The sequence below is a fragment of the Zootoca vivipara genome, chromosome 7 (genome assembly GCF_963506605.1).
Source record: "Zootoca vivipara chromosome 7, rZooViv1.1, whole genome shotgun sequence".
Taxonomy (NCBI): Eukaryota; Metazoa; Chordata; class Lepidosauria; order Squamata; family Lacertidae; genus Zootoca; species Zootoca vivipara.
In genome coordinates this window covers 89,447,463-89,464,941 of record NC_083282.1, presented here as the reverse complement: position 1 = coordinate 89,464,941, position 17,479 = coordinate 89,447,463, and the positions used below count along the sequence as shown (strand labels likewise).

Here is a 17,479-nt window from a genome sequence, read left to right as displayed (position 1 = left end):
CTATACAGTCATACCTCGAAAGTCGAACAGAATCCGTTCCGGAAGTCTGTTCGACTTCCAAAACGTTCAGAAACCAAGGCACGGCTTCCGATAGGTAGCAGGAAGTTCCTGCAGCCAATCGGAACCTGTGGGACCAGAACGTCCTACATGGGTTCCGCAGGTTCCAATTGGCCCATGTTGTAACCCATGTCAGACGTTCGGGTTCCAAAGAAGGCTCACTTCCGGGTTTGCAGCATTTGGAAGCCAAAACATTCGAGTCACAAGGCGTTCGACTTCCAAGGTACGACTGTAGAACCTTTAGAAGACATCTAAAAGCAGCCCTGTATAGGGAAGTTTTTAATGTTTAATGTTTTATTATGTTTTTCTATATGTTGGGGCAATTATTATTATTATTATTATTATTATTATTATTATTATTATTATTATTATTATTAAATGGGACATCCATATTTTCACCAGAGAAATGTTGAAGGGTTTGCCGTAGAGTGCAGAATTTCTCTTATTTCTATTATTACTCTCCTCCCTTCCCCTCTCATGCCATTTTTCTGTTCCTTCCTTCTTTCCTTCCTTCCTACAGCTTATCCGGGTGCCCCATCGCAGCTGCTGAAAAACTAGCCAAATCTCACGAGAAGCAGCAGCCCCCAACTGGTGACCCATCAAAGAACAGCTCAAATTCTGATCGGATACTCAGGTAAATGGAGACCTGAGAAACAGATTCCAAACCACCTGCTCTTCTTCCCTCCCTCCCCCCCCAACCGCCACCAATAATATAATATCTCTGAAAGAACAGCAAGTCACCACTTATGCAAGTGCCAGCATATCTCGTTCCTGCTGATGCTTTTCTTACTGTCAAATGTCTCTGCAAACAGTAAAAAAAATAAAAATGTAATTGATGTTTCTAGGCAGGGCATGGGAGGACAACAAATGGCTTCTGTAGCATCAATTAGTGCTGAGACAACAGGCCAAAGGGTTTTTCACAGTGCAGCCATACTGCGTCCGTACTGATTACACTGACAGAGAATTACAGCTATCATATTGACATTATGAGGGTGGAGGCAGAAAGCCACAATCCAATATTTCAATTTCTGTTATATGTTAACACATCCCCAAGCCCTTTTGTTTCTTAGACTGTGTAGCTTTCAGGAGCAGAACTTGTCCCTGATTTAACGATCAGAGAGTTTAACATGCTTGCTCACGCTACCCCTTCATCAGCTGACTACAGATTGTGCTAGCCAGACTAGAAACGGTTATATCACACACACACACACACACACACACACACACACACACACACACACACACCAAACCTCTTCCATCGTGGAATCCAGCATAGCACCAAGTCTCTCCCATCAGATTTCTTCTTGCACAACAGAATATTCTCCCCTTTCTTTACTCCCAATGCATCCCTTAAATTTGTTCTATGGGATCCCCCCATAGCTGCCATAGCTGTTTTCCCTAGGAAACCCCCATATTTTCTTACTGTTTCCCGCAGTTGTCCCGAATGGCAAAATACCCCGTATTCCCCCGGATTACGGAGCTCCTGCCGGCGGCCATGTTCTTCCGGTGCTGCGCCGGCACCGGAAGTCCCTTCTATGCACTTCCAGACATGCGTAGAAGCAACTTCCGATGCCGCTGTGCCCATTTCCAAAATTTCCGCAGTGCCAGAAGTTGCTTCTACGCACTTCCGGACATGTGTAGAAGCGACTTCTGGTGCTTCTGGTGCTGTGGACATTTTGGAAATGGGCACAGCAGCATCGGAAGTTGCTTCTACGCATGTCCGGAAGTGCATAGAAGCGACTTTCGGTGCCACGGCGCTGCTGATCCCAGATTTTTCAATCTGGAACTTGGCACCTATGGATCCCCCAACCCTCTGGAACAAATTTAGGGATAGCATGTGGTACGCAAGCATGGGGGAAGAATGAATTCCTGTTGTGCAAGGGGAAGCCCTTGACCAGACATGGTAGTTACAATCATTTTCTAAAAAAAATATATTATAATCCTCTTGCAAAAAAAAAAAGCTCGCACCCTTGTTTATAGCATTTCTTCCATCTCTAAATCTCACCACATGGTTTCCCCTCCCCACAATAGATGTCATATTCTACACTCTCTGTGTTCAAAGTACCCGCTGCTTTCCTTCTCACAAACAAAACCTAGAGCTCATCTTTTGTCTTTCAAGTCTCCCCGCAAAATTTCACCCGGAATGGAAATGTTTTACGCGAGTCTCAGTCTCTTACTTTCTCGTCCTCCTCAGGCCGATGTGCTTTGTGAAGCAACTGGAGGTGCCTCAGTACGGGAGCTACAGGCCCAATATGGTTCCTGCCACGCCAAGGGCCAACTTGGCCAAGGAGCTGGAGAAGTACTCCAAGGTCACCTTCGATTATGCAAGTTTTGATGCTCAGGTTTTTGGCAAACGCATGCTTGCCCCAAAGATTCAGACTAGCGAAACCTCACCTAAAGCCTTTAAATGTAAGTTGGGGCTGGTCACAGACACTGCTTTGGAATGTCCTGGAGGGTGTTTTGTTGTTTCTTGTTGGTGGTGCATAAGTATTACCCGGTGCTGGATCTGACCAAAAGTCTATCTGGTCCAGCTTCCTGTTTTTGCAAAGCAACTACAAATCCCCATGGTTTACCCCAGGCTGCCACTGAACCAGGGGGTTCCATTTTGCTGTCGTGGCTAGTAGTCACTCATAGTCCATACATTAGTCTAATTCCACAGCTGAGCTATCAGCTGTCACCACATCCTGTGGCAATAGATTTCATAAACTAATGACTTTTTTTGCAGAAGCCTGTTGTCTATCCTGAACCTTCTGTCGATCCATTTCATTGTGCAAATCTGTGTTTTAGTTATTTTCAAGGGACAAATTAACTGTTACCTGCAAACATGTGTGATATAACCCAACGGTCCTTTTTTGCCTTGAAAAAGCAGCTCAGGCAAAGGGTGGTGTTCAGTGTAGAGATGGGAGATGGGGGGCTCTTTAACCCTTCCCTGCCCAGTTTCTCTATTCCACGTCAACGTATAGCCAACCACTGGGTTTCAAACAGATGTTTGTAAGTACAGACTTTATCCCTGATCCTGGTGATACTAGCCTTTGAAAACCAAGTACATAGGGTTATATCCAAATGTTCTTATGTTCTTAAAACTTAAGAAGAACCTACTGGATCAGGCCAACATCCCATACTCATGGGGAGCCCCCCAAAAGCTGAACCTGAACACAAGAGCGTTCTCCCCATATCTCAAAAAGTAGAAACCAGGACACCTCAAAAGTTGTTGAGTTTTTTAAGGAATATCTAAAGGTTGTTGAGCTTTTTCTAGACAAATCCCCAAACTGTTGAGCTGTTTTTTTGTTTTGTTTTTTACCAAAACGCCTAAGATCCAGGACAAAGCACCACCTTTTGGAAATTCCCCCACAATGTGAATTCTGCCTTTGAAATCTCAGTAATGTCCGGAAAAATCTGGTAGACATATGGCAGCCCCAACCTCTTGCAGCTTCTAGCAAGTGGTATTCAGACACATATTGCCTCTACAGAGCATAGCCATCATAGCCGTATCCTCCAAGAATTTAGCTAATCCTCATTTAAAGCCACCCAAGTTGGTAACCATCACTGCCTCCTGTGGGCGTGAATTCTCATACCATATTGGCCCAAATATAAGCTGCACCCGTAGCTTATCGTAATAGCCAATGTTTGTAAGGGCGCAAATTTAACTTTTCACTGTCAGAATTGGGGGGTGGGGAGTGTTGCTTATATTTGGGCCAATACAGTAATTTAACTATGAACTTTGTGAAGAAATACTGTCTTATACCTATTCTGATTTTTCCTGCATTCAGCTTCCTTAGATGCCCACGTGTTACAACTGGGAGGGAGAGAGAAAATTATCTAGCCACTTTTTCCATGCCTTGCATAATTTTATAAACTCCTATCAAGTCAGCTCTTACTTGCCCTCTCACTAAGCTAAAAAGCCCCCCAAATGCTGCAGCCTTTCCTTACAGGGCAGTTGACCCCCCCCCCCTTGATGATTTCGGTCGCCCTTTTCTGAACCTTCTTGGAATGGGCCCAGTGAAATGAACGGCCAACTTAAATGAGTCTACTCTGAGCAGGATATGGTTGGACGCAATCCATTGCTCACTCTGCACAGCCTCCCCCTGGGTTCTGTTCATAGCAGGATGCTGGTTATATGGAGAGAGAGAGAGAGAGGCTCATGTGCATCTTTGAGCAATTGTTCCGTTGTGGGAGAGGGAAAGCTCTATGCTTTTCTGAGGGCAAGGGGGGCATTTTGTTCCCACAAGGCAAATACTGGTGTGAAGTGTGCACATTTTCATCCTGCTAAATGCGCTCCGGTGGGCGAGGAAAAGAAAAAGGACAAAGAGGCAACGCTTTCCTCTTCCCCACCCCTTTGAATTCCTCAGAGGCATGCAGCAATACAGTTTTAATGGAGAAGATTGCAAGTGTTCTGGGAACTTGATGGCACACTCAGTTAGCGGCTAAACCTTTCACCTTAAGAGGACCTGCTCATATATTTCTTGCTCTGCCCGATAGCCCAGCTTCTTTTCTCATCATTTTATACAGCAATGCCATTGGTTAAGAAAAGAGGAAGCACCTTCCTGGACCAGATCAAAAGGTCTAACTAGTCACATTTCTAGTGACCAATTAGATGCTTTGGGGGAGCCCAAAAGCAGGATGTGAATAGCCCAGGCCCGCTGCATTCAGCAACCTAAGCCGGGTTTCTGATAGCCCTTGTGGCTAACACTGTTTGGGGGAGGGGGGAAACATCCTCTGTGAATCTATCTAATCTCCTTTTAAGCGAAGCCAGTGGTCATCAGCGCATCTGGTGGCAGCAAATTCTATCAACTAATTACGCGTGGTGCAAAGAAGCACATTATTTTTCCTGTCCTAAATCTACTGCTAATTGATTTCATTCAATGACCATGAGTCCTATTATCACGAAGGGAGAGAAAACATCCCACAGCCACTTTTTCCACACCTGTGTGCTAGGTATTTGTTCCAAAGCGACAATTCCTTTTGTTTGCTTTAAATATATATATATATAAATATATTTTTGCAAGCTCTGTACTGGTAACACGGCTGGAGTTATTGCTCCTGAAATTCTCCGCTCTTACTTTAAATTCTGCACAGAATGTATTCAAGGTTGTGCTGCTGAAACTTGCTAAATCCTTTCCCCACCCACACCCCTAAATGAAATCTGAAATGAGCAGAGCCATATTTAGTATATGCACCGCCGGGGTGCAAAGATCTGCCCAGCAGCAACCCCCCCCCCCGGTCCAGAAACGCCTTCCTGCTCCCGAGTTTCCCCTTTGAGGGGAAGGCCAAACTTCTAAGGGGGCCGGGAACCCGGTGGGGTTTGTCTTGTTGAGACTCCGTGGCAGCGACATTGCATTCTCTTGCACTGCCACCCAAGGGCTGCCTTTGCAGTTTTCGCCTTTGCTACTCCCAGCGGCGGGCGCCCGGCATCCCCCCAGAATTCAGCGCCCGGGTGCCCCACACCCCTTGCACCCCTGGGTAAAGACGGCCCTGGAAATGAGGCTTCTGGCTCCGGAACCCTACTGCATGGGATTGATTTTTTATTTTATTTTTGCACCTGGTCCTTTGCCAACCTTCATACATCACCCCCCCTGTGTTACTCCCTTTTTGCAGCCAAACCTTTTCCAAAGGCCTCTTCCCCCGGCCACAGTCCCTCCAGCAGTTACGTGAAGAGCACTTCGTCTTCATCCACAGGCTTCGACTATTCCCACGATGCGGAAGCTGCGCATATGGCTGCCACTGCCATTTTGAACCTCTCCACTCGCTGCTGGGAAATGCCTGAGAATCTCAGCACCAAGCAGCAAGATCTCCCCAGCAAGGTGAGCGTGAAATGGGCTTCCAAACCAGGTAAAAAGGTAAAGGACCCCTGACAGTTAAGTCCAGTCACGAATGACTCTGGGGTTGTGCTCATCCCGCTTTACTGGCCAAGGGAGCCGATGTTTGTCCGCAAACAGTTTTTCTGGGTCATGTGGCTAGCATGACTAAGCTGCTTCTGGCAAAACCATTTACCTTCCCGCCGGAGCGGTACCTATTTATCTACTTGTACTTTGATGTGCTTACCTTCCAAGTCCCGGACTGCAGAATCCGGGACCGGCAGCCGTGTGACACCGGAAGTTGCGTCAACGTAACTTCCGGTGTCGCTTTGCCCTTCTATGGGCACCAAAAATGGCCGCCGCCGGCTTCGAAAGTCACTTGTACGCATGTCAGGAAGTGTGTTGACGCAACTTCCGGTGTTGCTCCGCCCATCTATGGGCACCAAAAATGGCCGCCGCCAACACCCGAAGTCGCGTCTATGCACTTCTGGACATGCGTAGATGCGACTTTTGAAGCCGGCGGTGGCCATTTTTGGTGCCCATAGAAGGGCAAAGCGACACCGGCTTTGGAAAAATGGCCACCGGCAGGAGAAAATAACGGAGAAAAACGGGAGACGAAGTGATACGGGGGACCACCGGGAAAAGGTAAGTAAAATCGGGGTTTTCCCGGAGAAAACGGGGTACTTGGCAGCTATGTTGATCCCATTGCGTGGATTCGAACCGCCAACCTTCTGATTGGCAAGCCCTAGGCTCAGTGGTTTAGACCACAGCACCACCCGCATCCAAACCAGAGATATGAGTAATTGAAGGGAGGGGTGTTAAAGCAGAGATTTCGGGGTGAAGAATGATCTTGGATTGTTTCCAATAGCTGGGTAGCCATGACCAGCTATAGCCCTGTCCCATATAACCACCTAACTAACTTCCAGGGGATGAGGGGCACTTGACATTTCGTCTCAAGTTGTAATTTTGGTACATGTGAGGTTTGTACAGAGGAAGACCTTTATGGATCAAAATCAGCATTTTGAAATACAGTCATACCTTGGATCTCAAATGCCTTGGCTCCCGAACAAATCAGCTCCTGAACAATCAAAACCCGGAAGTGAGTGTTCCGGTTTTCAAGTGTTCTTTTGGAAGCCAAACGGGTGTTCCGCGGCTTCCGATTGGCTGCAGGAGCTTCCTGCAGCCAATCAGAAGCCACGCTTTGGTTTCCAAATGTTTTGGAAGTTGAATGGACTTCTGGAACAGATTCTGTTCGACTTCCAAGGTATGACTGTACACTTGGTCTTTAGCAAGACCCGAGTAACTGCTGGACTGGGTGAGGCCGAGGCAATCCTTCATATGTCAGAAGTTGTGCCAACTGCACTTCCCATTTAAGTTTCAGCTTGCAGGTTCTTCCAAATCCATATGGCTCAAAAAGCTTCCAGTCAACTTTAATTTGTATGCCGCTGTGACCTTTATAAATGACACTGAAGTGAGGTGGCAGGAAGTTGGAGGGATCAAAATATTTCTATGGCTTGCTCAACTTTAAATGCCAAAATCGGTTATGTCCTTTGGACCCAGAAATTATAGGTAGATAAGACTTGCTTTGTCAGCATCATGCCAATACAAAATAAAATACATGCTTGTAGAAAACCAAATCAGGAGTTAACCTGTTCAGATTTTCACTAGAAAAATATTCCCTGGAATAACACACCCCTTGTACCAAATTCACATGGAAGCATCCTTTGAACTGGCATGGCCATGTTGGGCTTATGCATTTATCTTTTGTGATTTGCATTTACAAAGGAAGTATTGTGATTGTGCAAATCATAGCTATCTCAGGTACAGTATATGCCCCACCAGGAGGAACCTATTCATACAAGCGGTGCTTCCACTCAGCCCCTGTTGAGTTACGAGATCGCTTCCAGCCTTGAACTCTCCTGCAGGCAATTGCGTGGGTTTCACTGAAGTAGCCATAGCAGTCAAAAAGGACCATATCTGCATCTGATTCAGTGGCCATCCACAAATCAGAACCCAAGCAGTGTCCACTGTGGCATAGCCAGACAGATGAGCGAGGCACACCGCTTTAGGGTGCCGTGACCACAGGGTACTGAAGGGGATTGCGAAAGCGAAGTCAAGGCTGTTGTTTCCTTCCTTTCAGTCGATGGACATTGAAGTGGATGAAAACGGGACTCTGGATTTAAGCATGAACAAGCACCGGAAACGGGACAGCGCCTTCCCCAGCAGCAGCAGCTGCAGCAGTAGCCCCAGCATCAAATCCCCAGATATATCCCAACGCCAAAACAGCACCAGTGCCACAAGCAGCACCATGACCTCACCCCAGTCCAGCCACACGTCCCGCCAAGATGAATGGGATGGCCCCATTGACTACACCAAACCAAATCGGCAGCGAGAAGAGGAGCCAGAAGAGGTAAGTCATCGCAGGGGCAAGGGCACAGCTGCGCCACTTGGGAGTTAGCACACCCTGAGAAGGAGAGGACCAGCATTTATCTCGGAGGGATAAATCTGGCCCGCTAGCCCGCGGTAGACAACGTTGCGCCTTCCAGATTCTGTTGGGTTGCAACTCCCATCATCCCTGACCATTGGTTATGCTGTCTGAGGCTGGTGGAAGCTGGAGTCCAACAGCTTCTGGAGGGCACAGTGTTGGCTACCCCTGCTATATCCAAGTGGTTTCTCCCTTCCAGAAGTGGCTAGCCATTTGCTCCAGAAAGATCCTTAACCAGAGCGTGATGGTGAGAGGCATCCTTTATTTTAAGTTCCTAGAGTTTGGTAATCAAAGCTAAACATTCCCTGAAAATCAAGACCGGACATCTCTTCATAATGGCTAGTAGCCAGAGAGACCTGTCTTCCATGGTCAACTGAAAGTTAGATTTTATAAGGCATGCACAGTGGTTAGGGATGTGCAATGCCATCTGGATTTCATTGCGAATGGACATGCACGCCTCAATTGCATTATTATTTTTTTATTTATTGAATTTATATTCCACCCTATACCCGGAGGTCTCAGGGCGGTTCGCAGAACAAAATCAGAATATAAAATCACAATATATATAATCAAAATAAAAACAACAACCCAATAACACACACATTTTAAAAGGGCATAGGATGCCAATCAAATCAACCCAAGGCCTGGTTAAAAAGGAACGTTTTTGCCTGGCGCCTAAAGGTGTATAATGAAGGAGCCAGGTGAACATCCCTGGGGAGAGCATTGCACAGATGGGGAGCCACTACAGAAAAGGCCCTTTTCTTGTGTTGCCACCCTCCGGACCTCTCGAGGAGGGGGCACACGCAGAAGGGCCTCAGATTATGATCTCAGCGTCCGGGTAGGTTCATATGGAAAGAGGCTGTCCTTGAGGTATCCATTCTATGTACACATTTCCCAATCTGCCAAGAGTATCTGTTTCACAGAAACTGCTTCTTTGTTAACATTTTGCTGGATTAGATTATCTCGTCCCTCTTCGAAAGCCCTTTTGTACTACTAGTCACCCCAGTGACCTGAATTCCGTCAGTTAATTGCGGGAGGGGGGGGGTGTTGTGAAAAGACGTTCCAACAGGCACATGAAATTCTGGGCGCCAGTGTCCTGTAAATTATCTTGCACCAGGAACCACATTGCTGATTGGCTTCTTCTTTACTGTTCTTCCTATTTCCTTACTTTGCTTCCAGCAATGTAGGAGAAAGAAGAACAGGATTCCAATTAAAGCTCGGCCACTGCTTTTGTCCCATGGCTCAACCCAAAGAAACTGCATGGTTTTTATCAGGAAAGGGGGCCATGCACACAGCTGTTGGGGAAATTCATTGAAATTAACATTTCATCTACTTGCACCACTGAAGACACCCACTTCTTCAGCACTTTGGAAGAAAATGTTACCTCTTCAGCATCTTATTTTAATTTTATTTGACAAGCACTTGGGCCAGACAGATATCTTGAAGGAAGGCTTGCTAGAGGACAACAAGGTGGAGACTGAGTGGTTGGCTGCAGGCCAATGGCCTCGTGGAAAGAACGACATGGTCTCTCCCCATGCGCCAAGTTGCCCAGAGTGATGAAGTCTTCTTCTTTGGCTCAATGAGACAGCAAGGCCAAAAAGGGCCCTGCTACTGCCACCTACTGGCAAAAGTAGCTTCACATCTCATGCACAGCCTTTCATAAAGCGCCGTCACTGAGGAAGTCAGCAAGGACAGAGACTTTACAATGCGTGGGTGGGAGAGTGGGGGAAGGAGAGAAATTTGATCCAGTTCACATTCAAAGGCGAAACAGTACGTCAACTGAAACGCAGCTACCCTTCGGGATTTGCACTTAGCCGCATTTTGTGAGAACAAGCAATGTTTCAAAATGAAATAAAATAAATGCTTATATTATGCTAAAGTGTCGGGAACGAAAATGAATCTATTGGTGCAAACGGCATGCGGAAATGTGTTTGTCGAGAGAAATTCTCAATAACATGCTGCCGAATTTTCATGAAGGCTTGGGGGGGGGGCGGAATCTGCACACTGCTGCCGAAATGGGCAGAACTGGATTTAAGAATGGGGAAACACAAAACTGAGAGAAGTCTGCTTCCCTTCCCAGGAGGGCGGTGTTGCGAAAGGGCATCTGGGACCACCCAGTAACTTGGCTGTGGGTGGAGGGATGCCGCCCACGTCATAGGGACTCCTGGACGCATTATGTCCCCGGGCTGGCGAATCCAGCTGTCCGGGGAGGGGGGGTGGCCTAGGAGGCCTTGTTTCGCAATGATGGCGTCAGAAATGATATTTCGCTGGTCGATATTGTTAAGGGCATTAGAGATTGGGTGCAGGTGTGAGGGTGTTGGCGGCAAACTTTGGGGACTTGAGTGGAGGTTAGGCATTGGGTAAGCCTTGTTTATGGGAGGGGAGGTTGTTGCTTCCGTCTGCCCCTCCACATTAAGGGTATCCCGTTAAAGGGATCTGGGGGCGTGGATCCTGTCCGAAGCCTGGACATGGGCTAGGCTAGGGCCATGCCACAACCCCATCAGGGACCCATAGGACTCCCCCTACCGGTTGTTTACCCTGATGAGACTCCCTGCAAACGAGCAGGAGTCAGGATATAGTCCGGTTTCACCCAATGCCTAAGCCAGGCATCCCCAAACTGCAGCCCTCCAGATGTTTTGGCCTACAACTCCCATGATCCCTAGCTAACAGGACCAGTGGTCAGGGAAGATGGGAATTGTAGTGCAAAACATCTGGAGGGCTGAAGTTTGGGGGTGCCTGGCCAAGCCAAACTGTTCACATCTGTAACCAATAAAGTTGTGGCCTGTTTTATCCCATTAACCTAAACCAGGCATAGGTGAACTCCGGCCCTCCAGATGTTTTGGAACTACAATTCCCATCATCCCTAGGTAACAGGACCAATGGTCAGGGGCGATGGGAATTGTAGTCTCAAAACATCTCGAGGGCCAGAGTTTGCCTCTGCCTGACCTAAACATTTGTGTCCATGTGTTTATTATCTAAGGAAACTGCAGGACCTGGGGCCTCACCACACAAGTGAAATTAACCGATCTGTCCACCCCTAGTCTTTATACATAAGAGTGGCACTGGATTGGCAGGCCAGAATGATTATGGGAAGTTGTAAATCCCCTGGCTGGAATCTCTTCTCCAGCTTTCATTGTGAATGTAGAAAAGAACCACCGCTCGCAATGAAGGGTTTCTGACTGGAAAGCTGTCGCCTTTAGCCGTTGTCTCAGAGACCACCTAGGAATGTGATGATGGGCACCTATTAGAGAATCCTCTGCAGTTCTTACAGCCTGATAGCAAAAGAGTTTTGTGTTTATGCACAGCTCTGTTTCCCTTCAAACCCACCCACACCCTTTGCTGGTTTCTTGCAGTCAGAGGCCGCCCTACGTTCCTTCGCCTCTTCTGAAGTAGATGACCAAGAAGTACCCGAAGAAAACTTTGAAGAAAGGAAGTATCCTGGGGAAATCACCTTAACCAACTTCAAACTCAAATTCCTTTCCAAGGAGATCAAGAAAGAGCTACTTACGTGAGTCTTCCTACTTGGGCAGCGATGCCTTGCAGTAATTGGTGTGGAGGGGGGACAAGAAGGAAGGGGTGCTTTTGCAGGATGGGTGGAGAGGGGCAATTCTTCAAGAGAGGAAAAATGTCCAAGTTGATGTTTCATACGGGGGGGGGGAGGGTCTTATTTAATCCAAACACTTAATAGCAAAAGCTTTAAAGAGAAACTTCAAGCTCCAACTATTCTTGATTGTTGAGATCATGCGACCACTCCGTACGGCCTCCTGAAACTGTGAAATGATTGAAGGGAAGGCAGAGACACCAGAATCTTACCATTCATTAAACTGACTATACAGGCATAATTTCCCCCTACTTATTTCTTTCCATGCTCAAGCTAGCCTTTATAATGCAATAGTGGGAGGAAAAAAATCTTTTGCCAAACCTATTGCTTTGTTTCCTTGCTTGTAAAGTGTGGTGTTATACGCTGAGAGCAGCTTTTCTGAAATGCCTCACCTTGTTGTGAACATGCTACGCTGAGCAGCATCACTCAAGTGTTATGGAGTTGGGGAGGTGGATAAACAGGGGGGCAGAAAGAGAGTCTGTGTGCCTGGGTGAGTGTGGGGTTCTCTAAGAAGTTTCAAAATCTGAAATCCAGATTTCAATGTGTGGGTTTTCTAAATGGAAACTGGAAAACCAGTGTACTTCCCACAACTGATTGTAGCTGTAATTTGAATATTGAGCAAATTGCAGGAGGCAAAAATACCATATTTTTCCATCGATAATATGCCCCCATGTATAAGACGACCCCTATTTTGGGGGCCTCCTATTTACAGAGAAAACAAGCATGTGTTTTTCAATCACTTAGCAACAGAAACTTATCAATGCTTACTTGTTTATATTAATGTGTCCTGAAGGTTTGGAGTGGTGTTTCTTCAAACCTAACCTTAGCAATTATGAGAGCAGAACCAGAAACTGGGTTTAAATTTGGGTTATATTAATCTCAAAGTTAATGTTGTGAATTCTCCCTGCCTGAAGCTCTGGAACAGAAGTGCATCATTCAGGAACTCCTGAGCCATAATCTCAAAAGTGCCACCACTTTGCTCGCACTTAACCCTTGAGAAAAGAGACTTTATCGAACCTGCTCATTATGCAATAGCATGCAATGGAAATGGAAGTATCCCATTTCTGTAGGGAAACTCACCAAGCTCTTGTAATTGCCAGGTTGGTTTCTTAAAGAGGCCAGTTTGCTTACCACAGTGGCAAACCACTGTGTTCCTGAATGCCAAGGCAGCAAATCAATAAGGGTGCCCATCTGCCATTACCCTTAGGGAGACCTGAAGAATGTACAGGGGAGAGAGTAGTGTCGAGCAGTCCCTGGATCTTCCTGACTTCCCCATATACAGTTGTTTCTTCTCACTGATCTTTTGGTGGTAGGTGGATAATGACTTCATAGCTATTTCTGCCCCAGCAGTGGCATGGGACCTACCTCAGTCTAGCCAGTACAGCCCTCAGCTGTTCATTAGAATCATAGAATCATAGAGTTGGAAGAGACCACAAGGGCCATCCAGTCCAACCCCCTGCCAAGCAGGAAACACCATCAAAGCATTCTTGACATATGGCTGTCAAGCCTCTGCTTAAAGACCTCCAAAGAAGGAGACTCCACCACACTTCTTGGCAGCAAATTCCACTGTCGAACAGCTCTTACTGTCAGGAAGTTCTTCCTAATGTTTAGGTGGAATCTTCTTTCTTGTAGTTTGAATCCGTTGCTCCGTGTCCGCTTCTCTGGAGCAGCAGAAAACAACCTTTCACCCTCCTCTATATGACATCCTTTTATATATTTGAACATGGCTATCATATCACCCCTTAACCTTCTCCAGGCTAAACATACCCAGTTCCCTAAGCCGTTCCTCATAAGGCATTGTTTCCAGGCCTTTGACCATTTTGGTTGCCCTCTTCTGGACACGTTCCAGCTTGTCAGTATCCTTCTTGAACTGTGGTGCCCAGAACTGGACACAGTACTCCAGGTAAGGTCTGACCAGAGCAGAATACAGTGGTACTATTACTTCCCTTGATCTAGATGCTATACTCCTATTGATGCAGCCCAGAGAGCCAGTGTGGTGTAGTGGTTAAGAGCGGTGGACTCGTAATCTGGGGAGCTGGGTTCGCGTCCCCACTCCTCCACATGCAGCTGCTGGGTGACCTTGGGCTAGTCACACTTCTCTGAAGTCTCTCAGCCCCACTCACCTCACAGAGTGTTTGTTGTGGGGGAGGAAGGGAAAGGAGAATGTTAGCCGCTTTGAGACTCCTTCGGGTAGTGATAAAGTGGGATATCAAATCCAAACTCCTCTTCTCTTCTTCTTCTTCTTCTTCTACATTGGCTTTTTTAGCTGCTGCATCACACTGCTGAGAGAGTAGTGTCAAGGAGTCCCTGGATCTTCCTGACTTCCCCATATACAGTTGTTTCTTCCCACTGATCTTTTGGTGGTAGGTAGATAGTGACTTCATAGCTATTTCTGCCCCAGCAGTGGCATGGGACCTACCTCGGTCTAGCCAGTACAGCCCTCAGCTGTTCAGTAGGGATGGTTTGCTACAGGTTTCAGAAACGGTAGAGCCAGTTCCACATTAGTGTCTCCTCCCTGATACAGGCTTATTGGCAGCAGCTGGATCTGGGAAGCCAATGGGGCATTTGTGGAAGTTCAAAATGGCGGCTGGCTTGTATGGTGCCACCAGATAAGCCCATGACAGGAGGACAGGCGGGCAGGAGGCTCCAAACAAGTGTTTGTGCAGGCCCCACAAGATGCCCCAAAGTGACCTTGAGTAAATGGCTTGTTCCGTCACACCCTGTTTTTTCATGCTCTCCTACAGCTCCCCCTCCAAATCATGTCCCTCCCTGCATTCCTTGTATTCTTGTATGGCTCAATAACTGACCTGACACCTTATGAGTAAGTGTCCAGTAGAATGTAGAAACAGAATGTCTACACAGTTAATAGTCAACTTCCAACTCAGAGGAACAACATTATTATTTTTTATATAAATGGTAAGACCATTCGGAAAGCTCACCTCTTTGCTGCAGTGCAATAACTAAGAACGTTAGCTGTGAGCCTTAGTTTCAATTCTCACCACAGCCACGATCTCACCGTGTGAGTAGACTTGGGCCAGGTATACACATTTTCAGCCCCAGAGCCACCCACTCACCCCCAGAAATATGTGGGTAAAATTGCATACTGGAAGACTACCTGCCTTACATGGTTGCCGTAAAGATATGGGAAAATGGAAACACTTTGAATGCTCTAAGGAACTACATAACAGGCTAAGAAGATGTTGAGCTTCATCTTGCCAACCACCACAAAAATGGGGTGGGGTGGGGGTTAAAGGCAGCAAATCCCTCAGAAACCCTTGCAAGTACTTTTTGTTTTTAAGTATGTCTTTCCAGGAAGTATGTTGTTGTTGTTGTTTAGTGGTTTAGTCGTGTCCGACTCTTTGTGACCCCATGGACCAGAGCACGCCAGGCACTCCTGTCTTCCACTGCCTCCTGCAGTTTGGTCAGACTCATGTTGGTAGCTTCGAGAACACTGTCCAACCATCTCATCCTCTGTCGTCCCCTTCTCCTTAAGCCCTCCATCTTTCCCAGCATCAGGGTCTTTTCCAGGGAGTCTTCTCTTCTCATGAGGTGGCCAAAGTATTGGAGCCTCAGCTTCAGGATCTGTCCTTCCAGTGAGCACTCAGGGCTGATTTCCTTCAGAATGGAGAGGTTTGATCTTCTTGCAGTCCAATCCATTACAAATCTGACCAGCAATGGGGCAGGGGAGACTTAGGCCCACTGCCCTCCAAGAAATGGGATGGGCCAGCCTTTCACATTACAGAAAACAGGAGCAGGGTTGACCCCTGCTAACACAACATCTCGTGTTTCATTCTTCGTTACTTGTTAGAAGTAATTAAATTGTATTTGGTATGCATGCAAAAAGTAGAAATTTGTGTTGGACACCTGCATTTGAAACCCGGCTGAAATCAAACGAAGGAAGGACTCACACCAAGACATCTCTGCTTCCAAAGAGATACTGTACTGGCTCATTCACCCGTTAATGTGCTTTGCCCACCCTCCCCCAAAATATCCACATAATAAAAGGTACACTGAAATAAAAACTTTATGAACTGCAAAAGATATAGAAGACTTATGTTCTGGAACTTATAGAAATTGCCGCTTTTACTTCATTGAAGTCTTAATAATGTTGTAGAATTAATCTCCTTTTAAAGTTTTTGCACAGTACAGTTCTAATGCAGAGCACCTAAGGGGACATTTTGAAGGTCAAGGCAGGATAAAATAATGTTATAAATAAATGTGCATTTTCTTAGATTGGGCATAATGAAATCAAGCTGCAATTTATTTTCACATTCATTATGTTAAAGGTTGGTGGGGGTTTTAAAAAACAAATGTGTAAATTCTAAAATATATATATAAATTTTATTTGCCAATTATTTTTATTGATTTTCCATAATGTTTAACAAATTTTCACCAAATTAATACAAATTTAAAAGCTGTCTTCCCACCCACCAGATGACCCCTCTATTTTCCTCCCTCCTTTGCTGCTTCCAATAAAATAACCTTTTTCCAACTATCATTTGAAAATACTTTCATCCCTTCTCCCTACACATCACCTGTTCAGTTACCAATTCCTGCTGTGGCTTTTATACATTGCTATAACCTGTCCTCAAAATAGTTGAGTAGAGTAAATCCTATATTATCTTTCTCTAATAGCCATTCATCAATTCTGAAACATTTCCTTCTGATACCACTTGAAGAACACTTTGCCTGAGAAAAACAGATCTCGCTTCCTCCCAGACAACGTACACACATTCCTCCCTAACATGGCTTTGAACATTGCTGTCTGGCATCCAGTGGCGGAGCGTAGGCCCGCATTGCCCGGGGCAGGTGTGCAGAGTGCGCCCCCAAGGGGGTCAGGGGGCACCGTGCCGGGCACCACAGTCCAAGGGAGGAGAGGGGCAGAGAGGCTGCCATCCAATCTCTTCCTGCTCCCTGCTGCCCGATCAAGCCTGACCTGGCGGCAGAGCTGCTGTGGCTGGGCACAAGGTGTCCCACGGCTGAATAGGGCGGGTGGCAGCATTGCCCCCCTTCCCCTGCTCTCTTCCCCTGGGTCAGGCCTGCCCTGGGGTCAGAGCTGTGACTGAGCACAAACGCCCAGCCAAGGCTCAGCTCCTCCTCACTCGGAGCCAGATGGCATTTGGAGAAAGCAAACAACAACAAGAAGAAAACATGGCAGAAGAAGTGGAAAATTACAGTGGTACCTCCAGTTGCAAACGGGATCCATTCCGGAGGTCCAGCCGGATCCCGAGGTTTCCACAACCCGAGGATCACTGTTCTGTGCATGCGCGTGCGGCGAAACCTGGTCCGATACTTCCAAGTTTGCAGCTTTCGTAACGTGAAGTTTACGTAAGTTACGTAAGCCGAGGTGCTACTGTATAAGATTCCTACAACATTTTTGTTCCAAGGCAGTGCAATCAGTGGATTGGTTTGAGCAGCTGCAGCAGCTCTCTGGCATTGTGCTTCCATGTTGTTTGTTTTATATATAGAGAGAGAATTGTATTCCATTGCTGTTCACATGCATGGATTTGGTTTTGTTTTTTTTAATGAAAGCGCTAACAA

At 46.6% G+C, this 17,479-nt stretch overlaps 1 protein-coding gene across 1 annotated transcript in view; it reads left to right on the top strand.

Moving 5' to 3' along the window:
- MYT1 (myelin transcription factor 1) overlaps nt 1–17,479 on the top strand; it is a 145,101-nt gene that overhangs the window by 84,178 nt on the left and 43,444 nt on the right. The window contains exons 11-15 of the mRNA XM_035122648.2: nt 578–691; nt 2,252–2,466; nt 5,734–5,858; nt 7,993–8,262; nt 11,691–11,845. Coding sequence (XP_034978539.2) covers nt 578–691; nt 2,252–2,466; nt 5,734–5,858; nt 7,993–8,262; nt 11,691–11,845 — 879 coding nt within the window. The remainder of the gene's footprint in view (nt 1–577; nt 692–2,251; nt 2,467–5,733; nt 5,859–7,992; nt 8,263–11,690; nt 11,846–17,479) is intronic.